The following is an 18,938-nucleotide window of genomic DNA, read 5'->3' on the forward strand; positions in this document are numbered from 1 at the left end:
TCGGCCGGTTAGCTCAATTGGTCGGAGCGTCGTGCTAATAACGCGAATGTCGTGGGTTCGAGTCCCGTACTGGCTGACGCTCTCCCGACTGAGCTATCGCGCATTGGAGATGGAGGACATTAATCTCCAATGCGCGATAGCTCAGTCGGAAGAGCGCCAGACTGAAGATCTGAACGTCACTGGTTAAATCCCGAGTCGCGGCAGTTTTCTTGGTAAGAAGTTAGTAGTTTGGACGCGGCAAATCAGTGAAGGAAGCTGATTGTTAGGCTGCCGAAGTCACAAACTACTGTTATGATCATTTATGGATCAAATAGGTAAGACGAGTTTGAATAAAATGCATTGATCACAAATCAAACGCTAGCCATCCACCATCCCATCTTAATGCCTCCCGACAGTCGCGGCAGTTTTGTCATTTGTAAATTCCGTTTTGGATGCGGCACGTTATGATGAAGACGACGCCTTTTGGACCGGCGATGAAATTAACACTTATCATCATATAACCTGCGGATCAACCGAGGTAAGGCAAGATTGAAGGGATGTTGGTGAGTTTAGTCTTACTCCATAATTTTTGAAATGCTATTGCTTGCTCAATAGCCCGACTCGGGGCCCGCGCATTTTTTCGGCTGCTGAACATTCCTGAAATGACTCAATTCGGATAACGAGTGTGATTTTAGGTTTATTCCTTACGTGCGATTTCGTGCCCTCCTTTCTCCTATATCAAAAAATATAGAATCGCCCAAACGTAGGCGTCAAAACTAAGAGACGCACACGATTTCAAACTGGTATCTCTTCACTGGAATATAATTTTTCCGTGCGGGATTGTATTTGTCTCGTGAGGTTAAGATAGCCAAGACAGTATTTTGTACATATAACGACGTTTTCGGTCAGTATAAGGGCAGTCCTGTTCGGCCAAGGTTTTCTCGCTTGGTGCGTCGTGGCGCGGTTAAGGCTAACGCCGATATGCCCAATGTCCATTTCTATAAATGTTGCGCATTTTTACTTGGGGATAAGTACCCTAAATTAAGATATTTGGCAGCATGAAATCACGCCTACAGCAAAAAATAAAAAGATGCATAAAGTTTCAAAAAATACTTTATAATTTATGCTAATTCACGAAATAATTTCGAGCCCCGTTCGAGCTCGCCCCCCTTCATTGGGGTTTTGGCGTGCGGCAGTTACAGTCCCGTCTTTACCTATATCTATAGCTACTTCTCGTTCAACTGGACGTAACGATAGCAGTCTACTCGCGACTTCCCCGCAATCCTAATTAAAAACTCCAGACTCCAAGCCAAGCTAGTGTATTTAATAAATATAAATTTATTTTTTGTCATAACCCAATTTCTTAATATTTTTTGGGGCCGCATGCGGCCCTCGGGGCCGCGCTTGGGAATCACTGGTGTAGACCAGTGTATTCACTAAATGTATTTTATTACGATCAATTACACTCTACCACTAGTCAGAGGAGCCGTGAAAATATATTTCGGTGAAAAAAAGATCGATGTCTATTCACTCTTTCGCCATCGTTGTCAGGCTGCACTAACTTGCAGTTTACAAATCAAGCGACAATATATATATTTCGCATGCAAAAATATATTGAATGTCAACGTTTTATGAATGCAATATTAACTCGGAATGCTGTTTAATGAATGCAAAAAAAATGGTAAATAAAATTAGCAGCAAAATGAGTTGGAATGGAAAATGGATGCCAGTTAACATAAGATGAGCGAATCTGAAATGTAATCAAGGTGGTCAAAGTAGACAGCATTTCTACTCTGGTAAAAATACAAGTAATGCCGCAAATTTCTACTCAATTACATCTAAAAATCCAATTGGAACGAGGTGTCGCGTAGTTTTAGTAGTATAACTTTGAGGGGCAATTTTTTAAATTTCAAGATGCATCTTCGTGAGAACGTGACATGTCTGATGACACTATTAATGGAGAAATTTCCGAAAATACCCATTGTCACGACGCAGGAACTGTTTTACCCGGTTGTTACCAAAATAATATCACTCGAAAAGATGATGCGAAGGAATCCAAGAACTACTTTATACTTTTCAAAAGCCCAAGAGTAACTAGGTTTTCCTCAAAATTACTTGAGCTGAAGTAGTATTGAGACATAAGATGTGAATCAGTCGTGAAAGTAGGAAAAGTGTAATTGAGCACTCCTAAGTAGTAGAAGTACGTCATTGCTGACGAACTGCGAGTCAAACAAACGACATCTTATGTGATCACCACAGCGGCGGTATGGTCTTGAGATGTCGCTTTGTCTCATACACATTCTCTTCAATGTAATTCGCATGCAACTTACACTCAACTTGTCACAACGACGAGCACGTTGCTGTAGAATCACGTTTCCTAAACCAAGGATGGCGCAGCACACTCTCGATGGTCGGTCGTAGGTCTTGATCTTTCATCAGCATCCACTTGATCAGATGCTTGAACGAATCTGTCAGATCCTCTCGGTGAAACCTCAGCTTGCATCGGGCAATTTCCTCCAAATCCTGGAAAGGATATCGGTTCTCCACCATGGAATATAACAAGACACCCATTGACCAGCAGTCCAAACGTCGACTGCTGTAAGAGCCGTCAAGAAACCATTCCGGCGGGTAATATATTGGGGTCCCTGCAAATTCGAAATCTTTCGTGTCCTGAAGAGAACAACAAAATATAACGATAATGCACCGGTGTTAGAATGGCCCGAAGCAAGACGTAAGCTCAGTCATTGCAATTAGATGACTCGACCTATTGATTCGGAATCCTCTATTGAAAACTTTTGGAATGCCTCGCGTCTCGGAGACAATATTTTAATACTATTTTCAGGTCATCAGACATTTACCCGGAACAAAGATGTCCGCGCTAACAATAACCATTGCAGCAACTCCAATATTTTACCTACTGGACTATTTACCTTTCTAAATACGTTTTATAATTAGTCATATTTCCATTAGTAACGAAATCGATGTTTGATAATGTGTTTTGAAGTGCTGAATTCTTTAAAGGTAATTAAGTACCAGTATGGTACGATCTCTTTCTCCCATCGTTAGGGCACTGCAAAGTCACGGAAGTTGGGAACAACTTCCATCAACGGATCCATGGTTCAATTAAATGATAAATAGTTCGTGGTACTAACCTTTAGCAAAGTTCCGCAACCGAAGTCAATTAATTTGGCTTCGTCAGTGCCCAGATTGAGAAGTACGTTGTCCAGCTTGATGTCACGATGAGCGACGCCGTTGCTGTGACAGTGAATAACTGCCTCGCCGACTTGTCGAATGATGTCGCGAGCTTCATCTTCGGAGAAGGCGCCAAATGCGATCATACAACGCCGTAAATCCAGAATGTGTTGAGGTCGTTCCATCGCGATAACAAACGCGTCCGCAAGCTCATACCAGTCGAGCATGCGGATTATTCCTAAAAAAAGGAACGGGCCAATGAGCGCATGTATATGCGTAAGCAATATGGGGTCATGTACTTACCGGGATGACGAGATCTGGATATTTTGTGCAAAAGTTCTAATTCGAACGGGACCACGCAGTCTTCCAGCTCTCCCCATCGAATTACGTTTTCCTCCGAGATTGTTTTAATGGCGACTGCTGCACCGTCAAGTATCCGCGTTCCTGTAAAACACAATGCAGCTCATTTCCAATTCTAGTGTTGAAGCTCAACCGCGAATGGACACGAAAAGGAAAACGCACTATTGGTACCACTATCTATATCATGAAAAGTGGTATCGTTAGCACATTACTCCCTATTTGCTGTTGTCTCGTTTGTGGCAAAGTTATGTGGATAGATCGATGACACGTGCGTATAGCAAAATGATTAGCATTCCTGCTCAAGATCTGCTTGAGCTTAACAACTCCCCATACAACAACAAAAAACTGTAACAGTCTATGGAAACTACAACAAGATATCACGGATTAGGTGACTCGTGTTCGTGTAACATTAAGCTGGTCTAAAACTAGAGACAGACAATTCCATTGGATGAGAAATGCATGGATATTTAGTCCCATGTAAGTTTCAGCTCACCTGCATAAACAGTACCTCCACCACCACTCCCGAGGGGCCCTTCAATATCGTACGTCTTTTTAAAATCACCCGCGGTTCGGTGTTTTTTCTGCAAGTTATTTTTGGAAGAGCATCTCAGAAGTTTCGGTGATGGGTGGCATGTTTTTTGGTCTGAAATAGGCTCCAAGTGTTCCGTTGTCCGGGGCGGTCGATCCAAATCCGTTGAGAAATACGTCTGCGTCAAGTCATGGACACAGCTCATTAACCCTTCTGAGAATGTGACAGGTTTTTTCTTCGACTTAATCACCATAAACGGCGACCCTATCGCTTCTGTCGATACCATTACCACGGCGTAAGAGTCGGTGATGCTGCGTAGTCTATTTCCGGTTTCACCATCATATTCATTTTTAGCTGTTACAATGTCCGGTCTTTGATGCGATGTATTTTCAATATCTTCCAAATCGATCACCTCCCAACTATCGCTGACATTCAGCACGTTGGTTATGCTGTAATTCATGCTGTCCATAGTATATAGTACCTCGATCGTCCAAAGATATACAGTACTTGTGAGAGATTAAATCTAAACACATGAAGGGCGTAAATTACCAGACGTAAGCGATAAACTGACAATACGTGTTGAACGCCAAGACATTAAGACAAAAAGGACGCGTTTCAATTGCTGCAATATTGGGTTGTGCGACAATTGTTGCCTGAACAACGCTTTTTTCGAATGATTATTATCACTATATCTGACAGAAGTGTCGATGTTGGGGCGATTTCAAGGCGTCCACGACGTGGAAAAAGTATAGAAAAGATAATTATCGCAGTTTCTCACTACTCGACTAAAATCATTACATTAAATACTCGATTCTAATTCGAGCGCTCAACCCATTGTGCCTAACCTTTTTACAAACCGATCGATTAATATTTAAGTACATAGTCGAATAAAATTACTTGAAAATGCTTTAAAGGCCATAATCCATTACCATTATAAATTACAATCACCAGATGTCCGCCTCTGATGAACAATCGTGTTGAAACCTAATAATTACCATACGAAATCAACCATCAACGAAGCGGGTGAATCGATTGCAGGACTCTTCAGATCTCTGACGCTTACAAATATGAATTCACCGGCTGCAAGACAAAACCGTGGTGAATTTGTTCCAGCAACAAATATGGTAACCCGGGGATCTGTTAGCGTGCTCTGTACAATTTTAAATACCCTTTCCAACGATATTTCAATAGCTAACTGTAAATCGCTGACCCATCTCATTCTTATAGTCTTACATATATTTCAGTCTTTTATACTGTAGAAGTGTTGACTGCTCTGACCTGACAACACAAGGAAAGACTTAACGACAAACCACATCTTAATGTATACAACGTGCGCATTTCATCACAAATGTAAGTTCGGAATTTAGATTCTACTATTTATATATCCACTGTTCCGTTGTTAGCTTCCAATACCTACAGGATGCGCTTTGCGTTAAATAGGAGTATTGCGACAATCAAGACCAATAAACAATGTAAGCTTACATTCAATTCCCACGCGCATTGACATATACGAAGCCCCATTATGTTCTTCAGGTGTATATCTTGATTTTAATTAGTCGTTATCGCGCTTTTGTCCGATTGGGAGACGGATTGTATCGAATGAAATTCGTTCTTATCGCAAAGTGCGAACAATAGAAAACTGACGTTGATAACGTCATATACGTTTGGCATTAGTGGTAAAACTAAAGTCTCCAATACTTCCGAAGGAAATGCAAATGCGTATTCGTACCCATCAGTCTATTGTCGTGAAGAGAATCATTTCCGTCTTATCAGGCATTGATAATATTCTGTAATCGCGCGAATATATGACTATAGTCCAAGCCAATAGCAGTGACAGAAGCCAATTATCTTTTTAATATCATATAAAAAGCGTGATTTGTCATGCCACTGATTTAGTGAAATATCGGAAATCAATAACCATAGTTTATGATGTCTCTAGTTGAGTTTTGAATTTGCTTTCTCGCTTTGACTGTGTGGCAGCGAATGATGTCGAGTTGAAATACAACTGATTTTGATCATAGGTGGTAAAATTATTAGAAAAAGCATGTCCTATATATGTCCAGAGCCTAACCTAATCTGTAAGCCTTAAAGCAGCGGTTCTCAACCGGGGGTCCGCGGACCCCTGGGGGTCCGTGAAGCATTTTCAGGGGGTCCGCGAAGCCTCTAAACTTGCAAAATGATATTTTGCCTAATTACAGCTACAAGTTCATGACTCACATCAACATAATTGCCGTCTGAGAGGAAATATCCTATCTGTGCAAACTCATTTTAATTGCTAAATTGCCAATAGCCTACTGATAAAAAAACATATTGCCGTTTAGAGAGGTTTGTTGGGGTGATATACGTAACCACAATCCCAGACCAACTTCAAAATGAGCTACTTGATGAAAATGACTAGGATGGACGTTATATGTTCAATGACAAATCCGAGTCTCAATTTTGGTGGTATATATGCTTCGATCATACTCAAATGGGTCGTCGGTGCCCGTTATATTTTACCATTCGCCACCACCTATATTTGTGGAAATAAATTTTCGGCAATCGTTCATATCAAACCGAAGAGTCGGATTTTCAAGACACGACCACGTATTTCAAGAAATGCAGCTACAAAACTCGCTACCGTCAGCCCGATTTCCATATAAATAGTGCGATGTTAAATTTTTGCTATATTTGGCACTAGCCAGAAATTAATATTCGTAAAACACAGCTGACGGTTGCACGATAACTGAGCTCGTTTGTGGTATTCATGGTGTTTGTCAACTACTATGCTCATTCACACCAGGCCAATTTTCTTCATTTCTATTCCGTAGCTGCCGACTTGTATCATGACCCACATCTAGGCTTTTATAAGACACCTCTTACACGGATGAGATGGCAAGGAGAAACTTTGATAAACCACCGAAACATGAGTAGGTATTCTGGAGTAACCGAAACCCAGTGCTGTTGCTGCTGTGGATTATACCACTACGCGATCTCGCCAAATTGACCTAAATTTAAACTAAAGTTTTGGGGTTCCGCGGGGTCCTTGACGGTCCAAAAGGGGTCCGCGAAGACAAAAAGGTTGAGAACCACTGCCTTAAAGGTTCAGGCTTGAGCGGTTTCTAATTTTCACCAATTCACGAAAGCAAAAATATATCGCATCACACGTCTTACACATTACCATGGATTACAGGTTCAAACTTGAACTGTGTATCAACAACAGTATCAAAGAAATATATCAGCAAAACATGATTCTCACTCAAAACAAATTATTATTTGAATAAATATTTTCTGCTGCATATCAATGCAACTTCTGTTCGTTTATTAATACGAACCTCCTAATATGCATGCAAGGTTAGCAGACCGAACACAAAAGCGAACCGAAGAATCGCACCATCATCCCTAGTCAGCATTCGTGGCTGACACGCGGCAGACCAGCGTACGATTCTCAGAAATGTTGTGTCATTTCAATCTCTATAGAATTGATGTTCCTATTAGTCCATGTGGCATGCGGCATGGTTCGTGATGGGAAGGGAGATTCTCTTAGCTTTAGAATCATCTTTGCAAATGCTGTGTATATAACCTCCAAGATTAAGTAGTCAAATTGTTTGTGACCATATTAGCATTTGGATTTGTTAGATCGATGGAAAGAACTTGATAAAGAAACATATTTATACAGTTTCTATGCACATGCGCAGTTTGTTATTTTCGTGACATATTACAAGATATGGCTTTTCTTTATTGCTTGAATCTACGATCCTTGCCATGGTATCATCTCGGGGATCCAGATCAAACTGGCGAAGCAGTCTAGCCATGCTGAACTTGACTTGCATCAGAGCGAACCTCGTGGCAATGCAATTACGCGGTCTGCCAAACAATGGCTAACCATGCACAGAGCAGTGTTGGGATGACTCGAGTCATGACTTGACTCGAGTCAGACTCGAGTCATCTTTTTCGTATGACTTGACTTGACTCGAGTCACTTTGCTAAAATGACTTGACTTGACTTGACTCGGCGTATCAGAAATGTGGATTGACTCGTGACTCGGAGCTAAATTCACGAGTCAATTTCAAGTCATCAAGTAATCGGTGCCGATAAAAATCTGTATCTGTAATATGTTTGGATTTTCGCAAAACGCTGGTGTAACCCATGAGACTGCGACCACATTCAATGATCGTGCGTTTTACTGAGCCTCAATTGTTCTCTCACAAATAAATTGACCGCAAACGAAGGAATCGAAGCTTATGGCTTACGTTGTCGTAAACTAGGAGTACAAGTAATTGAATGGCAAAATGTATTTTTCTATTCTCACCTTAAGCAAACCTCTTGTTTTATTGAAATTGAATTCGAATATGTTTATATAGTCCCCAACCATTGGTGCAGGCTCGAATTGTATCATGGGTAATGTATTGCGTCTTATCAATTCGTTCTCAATCAATTCTCTATTCTCTATTTTGGCTGGTAACTATCAACTTAAGCTATGTAATTACTTACGCAGTTTATCAGTTCTACATACATGTGAGTGATACAGCGCCTTCCTGCGTGTATATTCAACTCTATATTCGTTTAGCGGTTGAGAATCAATGACCACTTAATATGTATTTCAGACAGCTAGCAAAATGCAATGACGTAATCATGCCTCATACTTCGAAAAGGCAACTTGACTTGAATTGTGACTTGACTCGTGACTTGACTTGACTTGACTCGACTTGACTCGAGTCACCTCCAAAAATCGAGTGACTTGACTTGACTCGAGTCACCTTTTAAAATCGATTGACTTGACTTGACTCGAGTCAAAATGTGCAATGACTCGAAATGACTCGTGACTCGAAGGTAGTGACTTGATCCCAACACTGGCACAGAGTCGATTTGGCTCATATTTTCCATTCTGGACAGTATCGTTAAGATATCATTTCACGTGCATTCTATACACTGTATAGCACCGATGTTTTGAATAGATCGATAATGTAGGGCGCTGTGCAAAATCGAGAATCTATGTAATTTCACCTTTTCAGGTGTTTGATTTTCTTTACACGAAACGCGTCCTCTTTGGCGTTGCCACCAACGGAAAAATATTTAGAGTGACAGGAAGAAACAATGTATCGGAAAAAAAGCCAATTGGGCAAAAGTAATGGCATTTCCGGACTCATCACACCTGATATACACCTAATTCGATCTAGTATATCAAGAAAAAAATTTTTGTTGGCCTGTGTTAATTACGATTTCAATCCGCACTCATCCGGATTTTCATCCGCACCCCATTTGTCATCCGGATTAATGCGTACTACCCCACAGGTTGAAAAGCACTGCTCTATATTATACGAATTACGAACTAATCAAAAGATATATAATTTCAATCATAGGAAGAAGGTGTACATGTCGTGTAGGCCGGACCGTAATAGCACTTTGTCAGCCCCAAAAAAACCTTGGTCGTGGACCCCCATATAGGGTGATAAACATAATAAACTAAAATACGCACTAGATTTCAAATTTCCATGTGTCTTATGTGGTCTCTAGTTACTGACATGTGTTTCTATTGCTTAGGCTTGTCTTCCATAATCGCAGGCGACCACTATTTTAAAACCTAATTCCACGACTAACCTTATTTGCTGCATCTGGGACATTCATTTGTTACGTCGTTTATTCGAATATATCATTTCAACATTCATCGACGGATCATCGTTTGTCATTATCGATCGTGGGATTTGAGTTTAATTAAAAGTGGTATCAATAACTCGTTAGGAGCAGTTGCACCACCTCTGCATATTCCGATGAGCTTACAGCAGCATTAGATCAAATTATTGAAATCATCTATAATGATAAAATCTGGGTGGTTGTAGTACTGAATAAGTGAGTAAGTGATTGTTGATACTCCGTGAAAACACCCCCGAAATTCCTCAGGCTATCTTCCTGATTGGAGAAATAAACTACTTTTACTTGACAAACTGAAATAGCGAAAAGTAAGTAAGTAGATCAAAAAATACGATGAAGTAGAAGTAGCAAAAATTTGTTTTAATTGAGTAAGTCCTAGATGTAGAGGGAAACTACTTGAATACTTCAAACAACTAGAAGTACTTCGTTACTGACCGCCTCTGGTTTTCACAGTATAATATTTCATCTCAGATGGACATTATGTTTGGGTAAGTTGTGAAGTATTGGCACTTATGAAGCGAAATTGTCTCGTGATGCAAATTAGGTCATCAACCATTTTGTTAATTTGGGGCTTTCGCGGACCCCCGGTTGTGAACCGCTGCATTAGAGATTCGAATCCTCTGGGAACTCGATTTTGTCCTAATGATAACTTACAACCATGGTTTGGCATTTCTCCACGTTACAGCTGTATGTATAGTAACCGGTATGCACCGGTCCAAGTTTAATGGATACGATGACATTGATCTATGTAACTTCACCTTTTCAGGTGTTTCGTTTTTTTTACGCGAAACTCGTTCTCTTTGACGTTGTCACCGGAAAAATATTTAGAGTTTCAACGGAAAATACTTGGTGTGATAGAAAGAAGCAATATTTCAAAAATTATTACCAATTCGGCAAAAGTAATGTCATTTTCAGACTCACCGCACCTGATATAACCCTGATTCGATCTATCACATCATGATTTTTGAAAGAAAAGTTTCTGTTGGTCTGTGTTATTTACGATTTTCATCCGCACTCATCCGGATTTTCATCCACATTCATTCGCACCACATTTGTCATCCGCATTGCAATTATTTTCATAAGCAGAAGTGCGTACCATCCCATAGGTTGATAACCACTGCTCTATATTACACGAATCACGATCAAATCAAACGGAATATTGTAATATCAGGTATAGGGATACAATATAGGTCAGACATGTTTCACTCGTAACTTTCAGCAAGCGATCACAATATCCTCAGATTTTGGATATTTTTCTCCAAGAGAATGAGAAGATCGTCCCTGGGTGGGCTCGAACCACCAACCTTTCGGTTAACAGCCGAACGCGCTAACCGACTGCGCCACAGAGACCGCCACTCTCACGTTAGCATTTTTATCAGGGCTTATCAAAATGATAATTAGTTGTTTAGCATAGTTAATACAACGCATATCAATCATCATGTTTATTCTAATTTCCGTACAATACATTTGCAAATGATAACGTGGATTCAGTTATTTAGCAATCAGGTTTGAATTTTTGCAAATTATGACTTGGATTCTGGAATAAAACATTGGATTTAAATTGGAATTCGATTTCGTCATCATAACATGGCTACCCCCTTATCCCCAGAAAAATAAACCATATAATTTTAAAATAGGCCTAACCTTATTTCATAGAAATGAATCCAATTTCAGTCTCATGTATTAAAATCACCTACAAAGCGAAAAGTTCGACATCGGCGGTAACGTAATATGTATGACGTATATCGAATCCGTTGCTGCAAATTTGAAACCCACTTTAACCGAACATCTCAAATATCGGCACTATTTATCAAATGATTAGCCACTAAATCTGACCAAGACATACTTTCCCAATAGTGCGATATGTCTCGCATGACTTTTTCCTATATTGATTGTGCTTCTATACTTGTCACATTACATCGCTTAAGATTCGCGCTATGATTGGTAGACGACGGAGTTATATTGAGTGCCCGAGCCGTAAAACTTCAATTGATGAATGTCCCGGACGTCACACCATAATCTCCACAATGCAGTCTGCCACATATAAAGATCAAGTAATAGGTTTTGTTGACTAGGGCGATTCTATATTTTTTGATATAGCAGGCGGGAAGTCACGAAATAACATCATGTAACGAAGTCATATCAACGGGTCCGCCCGCCCGAAGATGTTTAATTATTATTTACGGGCCCTTCCGTTTTCAAGACACTTCACTCAGCTCTACCGGTAAATCTAATTACGTGAGCAGAGAGGACAATAAATTGATAGCATAATATATATGCAATCGCCGATCTGATTGACCGATTTTATCATAAATTATCGAAAATTTTCGCGCTGGCTCACAATACAGTACAGATGATTTCGTGACATACGCGAACAACGTGATGGAGGGGTCGTTTCATCACCCTATTGGAGCCCAAGAGCCACGTTTTTGGGGGCCTGACCCTGACGAGGTGATGTTTCGTTCCTGCCAACGCGTATACGCCCGAAGATGTTTAATTATTATTGAGTGATCCTACCTTTTCAAACACACGTCACTCAGCTCTACCGGCAAATCTGATTACGTGAGCGGAGAGAAGATAAAAATTGATAACAATATATATGCAATTCCCGATCATACTGACCGATTCAGTCATGAATTCTAGAAATTTCCCGGGCTTCGCGCCCTTAGGCTACAAAAGCCGATTCACTAAACAAAGTTCCCACGAATAAGATAAACAGCGCTAAACAGGGTATCGCCGGAGGGGGGTCTGGGGGCAAAGCCCCCAGAAGTTCGGTCTATAACCCTATGGGGGGCCCAAGACCAAAGTTTTGGGGGGGCCTGACGAAGTGCTGTTACGGCCCTGCGTACTGGTGTGGTTGTGTGTTTTGTGTAGTCTGCGATGACAAAAGTTTTGGGTAGTGGGGAACAGGACCGTAACTGCCGCACCACAAACCCCCAAGTGGGGGGGGGTGAGCATGAAAGGGCCCGAAATTATTTCGTGAATTAAAATAAATTATAGGGTATTTTTTTGGAAATTTATGCCACTTTTTCAAAATATTTTTGCGCTGGGGGCGCGATTTAATGTTGCCGAATATCTTGATTATTGAATACCCTTCCCCCACGAAAATACGTAGAATTTATAGAAATGGACACTTCGGCGTCGGCCATTACTGCGCCTCGACGCACCCAGACATATGAAGTTATAGGCCATGTAACATACGACTCCGAGAGAAGTGTGCCAGAACGATCAGCAGCGAGAAGAGCTTGGCCGAGAAGGAAAGCCCTTGTGGTGACAGAAAACTTCGATATTTATACAATATATATATATATGTTTAATTGTCCACAGACGGCTAAATGGCGCCGAATGTTCTTGTCTTGGCGATCTGAACCCCAGAGGACAAATCATTTGCCAGTAAAGCAATACCAATTTGAAATCGTGTGTGCCTTTTAGTTTTGGCGATTTCCATATCGTTTGAAATAGCAGATATAGGAGGTCACGTAATAGCATAATGTAATGAAGTCAATATACCAACGGGTCCGTCCGAAGATGTTTATTACTTATTCAGGAGTCTTACCTTTTCCAACACACCTCACTCAGCTCTACCGGTAAATCTGATTACGTGAGCAGAGAGGGGATAAAATATTGATAGCAAAATATATGCAATTCCCGATCATATTGACCGCTTCAAACATGAATTATATAAATTTGCCGCCCTTCGCGCGTTTAGTCGAAATAAGGCGACGCTCGAAACAGTAGACCAGATGTAGCCGATAAGTATCGGGGGAAAGCGTACAGGCTCAGGGGGCTGAGGGGGTTCTAGCGGACGTGGCCCTTAGACGTTGGGTTTATCACCCTGTGAGGGGCCCAAGACAAACGTCTTTTTTGGGGGGGGGGCTGACGAAGTGCTGGTACGGTTCAGGTGGGGAATGAAGGCTCGAAATAAATCTGAAGTGGGAATGAAGACAAAAAGGTTGGGAACCACTGTTCTATACCTATATCATAATATTTATGCTTGAATTTTCTAGGCCTATAAGTCATATAGATACATACCTGTAGAACACTGATTCGTAGGTTACCTGCCTTGGTACTGGCATCCTGATTTTATAAAAGTTGGTGCAAGAATGGACATTTTCAACTTGATGTTGATTAATGGAGCAAAATTTGATATTTGAATGCAATTATACCTCGAATCCAGTGACAAGATTATTAATCGTTGAAACCAAACGCAGCTTGTTTATGTTGGCCCAGAGAATTTCGCTAGCCAGTCCATATTGATAGAATATGGTCACAGTAAGATAATATTTTGGGCTATTTTACATGAACTTTACAACATTTGATTTGATATGTCCGGTAAAACATTTGTTATTCTGCTTTCGAATAAGACCTAAATTGCTGGTTTCAATGTTAACTGTGTTTGTCAAAGGCTGTAAAGGTAATTTCTTTTCCATGTTAGATGTTTGTTTGTTTGTGGTGTTCATGGTGCTGGTTCGACTACACTGGTCATTTTACACCAGGCCGGTTCTTATTATTATTCCGTATCTGCCCGATTACCAGTGAACTCGGCACTTGGTGAATTCGGCCGCACAAACTCGGCACTTGGTGAATTCGGCCGTGGTAGATCTCGTAGCGGTACCGGTCACCATGATTGGTTACTGGACTGTTTTCTGGTGAACTTGGCACTTTGAGTGGTTGGCAATGTTGTACGGGGGTCAGGGCATGCGTAGATCACACAGTCACGGCGTGATTAGATCACAGATTGCGTAACCGCGGGGAAATAACGCGACACTCTTCACTTGATGAACTCGGCCCTTGGAGGAATTGGCGCTAGAACACCTTCGCATTAGAAATGCATTTAAATGAATGAACAGTATCAAAAAGGAAATTTAAACGTGTCGTGGCTCGCGGTAGATCTCGTAATCTTGGGATCCTTCAATACTGTTATCGAGACACCCTAACCCAGAGTGGAATCGTCTCTCCAAAGGCAAAAAATAGTTTATTTTGACGTGATCATGCGAAACATTTGTTGATGAGGAACACTGGCTTGTGATCGATAAACGAAGAAGCGCCGCTTGATGTTCCACAGCTTCGATCTCACATACAACGCCAAGATCCATCTTCTCAAAACTTGCACGACACAGGCCCGTCACTCGCGCCATCGATTCCAAGCAGACCGCGCGTGGTCGGTATATGTGCGCTGCGTCATTTCCTGCGACTACGCAATCCGTGATCTAATCACGCCGTGACTGCGTGATCTACGGATGCCCTGACATCCTTACAAGATTGACGAATCACTTGATAATACTATTATTAGTTTAATAATTCATATTAATAGCCGAATTCACCAAGTGCCGAGTTCATCGGCAACCATCTGCCCACTTATAGCACGGCCCACTCCTAGGCTTTTTAAGACATGGCTATGCGGATCAGATGGCGAGGAGGAGCCTAGATAAACGGTTAACACTTCGGTAGGAATTATGGAGTCGACGTGTCAGGCTCGAACCCGCAATTCATTGGTGTTTAGCTATAATGGAACGTACAACTACGTTACCTCGCCATACCTTGTAAAATGGGACCGTAGCATTTGGCATTTCGTGTGGCAATTGACTTTTGTGTGGAAAATTGTGTTCGTTTTAGAACTTATCCGAAACTTTTATTCCGCCATAGATTGTATATGATAAAACGATATCGGAATTGATCCTAGAAGAATTCCAAAGCCACTCACCACAAAGGAGGATTTAAAGAAGTTTGATGACATATTGAATGAAAGCAAAAGCCTTTGCAAGATATGTGGTATGTTGAATCTGTTTTGTTATTTTTAAATACTTTGTTGTGCCGATAGCAGACGGTATATATAAACGTAAGATGTGGAAACTATCAAGGTGTTATGTTTATTATTTTTAGAAATTCAGTCAGTCAAAGTGGACGATCGTATTGCTTGGATTATATTTAGGCTTATTTTAGCATATTTGAGATGCAACTCTGAGCGTGGACGGTCATGAACAGTCAACTAATTCTGTTCCTATATTGACATATCAGACATTTGCACTCGTACCGTTGGCGGCGACAATATTGGTCAGTCAGCAAGAAGCATCATGAAGAAGGTTGCCAGTCTGGTGTAATTATAGCAGAGTCGGAAAGAATGGGAAATACACTTTCATCAACCTCCATTTGAACAAGATCACATATAGTCAGGGCCGTAACAGCACTTCGTCAGGCCCCCCCCCAAAACGTTGGCCTTGGGCCCCCCATAGGGTGATAAACATAACTTCTGACCCCCCCTTCGGCTATCCGCTTTTTGACGCTAATTGACATGAGCATTGAGTGTCCGTTTTGTGGGTCAGCTTTTCCCGCCTAGACGCGCGAAGCGCGAAAAATTTCAGTAAATCATGATTGAATCGGCCAATATGATCGGGAATTACATATATAGCCTACTGCTATCAATTTTGATCCTCTCTCTACTCACGTAATCAGATTTACCGGTAGAGCTGAGCGAGGTCTGTTTTAAAACGTAGGACCGCCCAATAATAATTAGACATCTTCGGGCGTACCCGTTGGCACGAACGAAACAGCACTTCGTCAGCCCGCCCCCCACAAAAATTGGGTTTTGGGTTCTCATAGGGTGATAAACATCACAGTGTTCGCTTTTGCCACGAAATTAGCTGCACTGTTTAGTGAGCCAGCTCGAAGCGCGAAAATTTTCGATAATTCATTATATAATCGGTCAATAAGATCGGGAATTGCATTAATATTGCTATCAATATCTTGTCCTCTCTGCTCACGTTATCAGATTTACCGGAAACTGTAGGGCCCGTAAATAATAATTAAACATCTTCGGGCGGGCGGACCCGTTGGTATGACTTCGTTACATGATTTTATTTCGTGACCTCCTGTCTGCTATATCAAAATTATAGAATCGCTCAAACGTACTAAACTAAAAGACGCACACGATTTCAAATTGCTATTTCTTCACTGGCATATATTTTTCCTGCTGGATGGTATTTGTCTTATGAGGTTCAGATTGCCAAGGCAGGAACATATGGCGCCAGTCATTTAGGCGCCTATAGACAATTAAACCTATTATTTTGTATATATAACGAAGTTTTCGGTCTGCGTAAGGGCAGTCCGTTTCGGCCAAGCTTTTCGCGCTGCCGATCGTTCTGGCACACTTCTTGGAGTCGCATGGAATAAGCTCAAAATCGTTATATATCTTGGTGCGTAGTGGCGTGTTAATGGCCAACGCCGATATGTCCATTTCTATAAATCTTGCGTGTTTTTTCTTGGGGGAAGAGTACCAAATAATCAAGATATTTGGCAACTTTAAATCGCGCGCGGCGCGAAAAATTTTGGAAAAAATTGCATAAATTTTCAAAAAATACTCTATAATTTATGCTAATTCACGAAATAATTTGGGGCCCCCTTCGAGCTCGGGCCCCCCCCAATTGGGGGGTTTGGGGTGCGGCAGTTACGGTGCTGCATATAGTAAGAGACATTCATGATATGCTGCAAATGTGACTGTGTTCTTTGTCTAGTCACCCCACTCATGTAACTATTGAGGCTTCATGCCAGGGTTGTAACCAAGTCACAAGGCTCCGGGTCGCAAGTCAATTTCACTTTTATAGTTTTGACTCGAGTCATTTTCAATTCACCACCGAGTCAAGTCCGAGTCCAAGTCAGCGAGCAGAGGGCCGAGTCCGAGTTATGGTATTATGACTCGAGCCAGAGTATAAGTCATTGTGTTAGCTGCTTAGTTTCCAATTTAGGTCTTGTTAAACCAACTTATTATATTTTTTTGTGATATCGAGTGGGTCGCATTTATAATATGCGAATTTTCCTTACTTTTAGCAGTTTCTGGCCGCATTTTCAAATACCAGTATCAATAGGCGAAATCCCAATAGCGATTTGCTGTACTATTCTTTGAAATAATCATGAAATGTCGGTCTTGGCCGTCTGAGTCTCAAGTCATGCGCAATGAGTCGAGTCATTTCCGTACTTTGAGAAGATGACCTGAGTCAAGTCGAGTCAACAGAAAATCGTGACTCGAGTCTTACAACCCTGCTTCATGCAATGAGCATTTACTTTGAAGATAAATAGTAATTAAATAACTGGTTGGTGGTACAAAATTTTAATACTGCTTTCAAAAGTACCTTCATGATAAACGTTATTGAAACCCGAAGAACTTTTCGCGCGCCAATGGGGCATTTCCACTTCATTTTGAACACTAGGGGCGATAAAGATAACTCGACCCAAAACTGTTTTGTTGCTATATGCTTTACTATGGGACTGGACTAAACATGGACCTAATTTCGTCTCTTGAAGTACAATAAGGATGGTGAAAGTATCCACATCAATATAAATCATCCATATGGATATCAAATAGCTGTTAGCGATAAAAAAGATGCTGTTTCTTGGCGTCTTGTCCTGTCTTGGAAGTGCTGAAATTATGATTCTATCCTTATCACCAACTGTATTGGTTTATATTCCCCATTTAGCACTCATAACTACACCAGATGGACTGGATTCCACACAAACCCTTTCTAGATGTATTATGAACTTGGCCAAATAGCTGTCTGATTGAAAGTCTTCATGTATTTCAATACCTTCCTATCCTTTTATCTCATCACTATCTGTTGGTGTTTTTAAATAATAAAATACTATAACAATACCAACTAGATTTCATCCTCTCTGATGATTGACAATTGAAGGATGAACCATGTACCAGTTGTATTGTTGCAGTTATTATACTAATTAATACCAACTAGATCTCATCCTCTCTGATGATTGACAATTAAATGATGTAACAGCTGTATTGTTGCAGTTATCTTGAACAAGCAAAGTATCTCGAATATTTTTTTGCCCGACACAGGAAATAAATTGTATAGTAAGCACATAAACTTTCTAAGTAACGTATCATTCATGGTCATATTATTACTCGGCTACATAATAATTATTAACTTGGTTGAAGGAATGTCAACCCGCTATTTGAGAAACCCATGTATGGGACTGCTCTAAGACACAAAGCAAAATACTACGGTGGAAACCCAATTGATACAAATAGCACAACCATATCTAAGAATAATCAAAGAGAATGATAATGAGAAACTTTCAGATTGTAACACAAAAATGAGCTCGCAAGCATTGGTCATTCTTGATCATCTCGTTAGTTGTATTTGAAAATCTTGAAGGTTTTAGCTAAGTTCGTTGCGCTACCAACATAATGTATCAGATACATATAATAAGAGTCCTTGTCAGATTATACTTTCATCTG

At 40.8% G+C, this 18,938-nt stretch overlaps 1 protein-coding gene, 2 long non-coding RNA genes and 1 other non-coding gene across 5 annotated transcripts in view; 1 reads left to right on the plus strand and 3 right to left on the minus strand.

The window, feature by feature from the left end:
- LOC145444692 (uncharacterized) overlaps positions 1-18,938 on the minus strand; it is a 330,781-nt gene that overhangs the window by 252,096 nt on the left and 59,747 nt on the right. The gene's annotated exons all lie outside the window — the stretch shown is intronic.
- The window catches only part of LOC145444720 (uncharacterized), a 55,209-nt gene that overhangs the window by 33,878 nt on the left and 2,393 nt on the right, over positions 1-18,938 (plus strand). The window lies entirely within an intron of this gene.
- LOC145445583 (serine/threonine-protein kinase pim-3-like) lies at positions 787-5,817 on the minus strand. Its single transcript, XM_080323774.1, has 4 exons — positions 4,025-5,817; positions 3,475-3,615; positions 3,132-3,409; positions 787-2,649 (listed from the first exon to the last, which is right to left on the minus strand). Exons 1-4 carry the CDS (start codon positions 4,527-4,529, stop codon positions 2,320-2,322), a joined length of 1,254 nt encoding a protein of 417 aa, XP_080179900.1. The 5' UTR covers positions 4,530-5,817; the 3' UTR covers positions 787-2,319.
- On the minus strand, positions 10,968-11,041 carry Trnan-guu (transfer RNA asparagine (anticodon GUU)). Its single transcript has one exon. It is a non-coding gene; the product is annotated as a tRNA-Asn (tRNA).

Source organism: Botryllus schlosseri, chromosome 8 (assembly GCF_051294905.1).
Source record: "Botryllus schlosseri isolate E-star chromosome 8, Bs_hap1, whole genome shotgun sequence".
Taxonomy (NCBI): domain Eukaryota; kingdom Metazoa; phylum Chordata; class Ascidiacea; order Stolidobranchia; family Styelidae; genus Botryllus; species Botryllus schlosseri.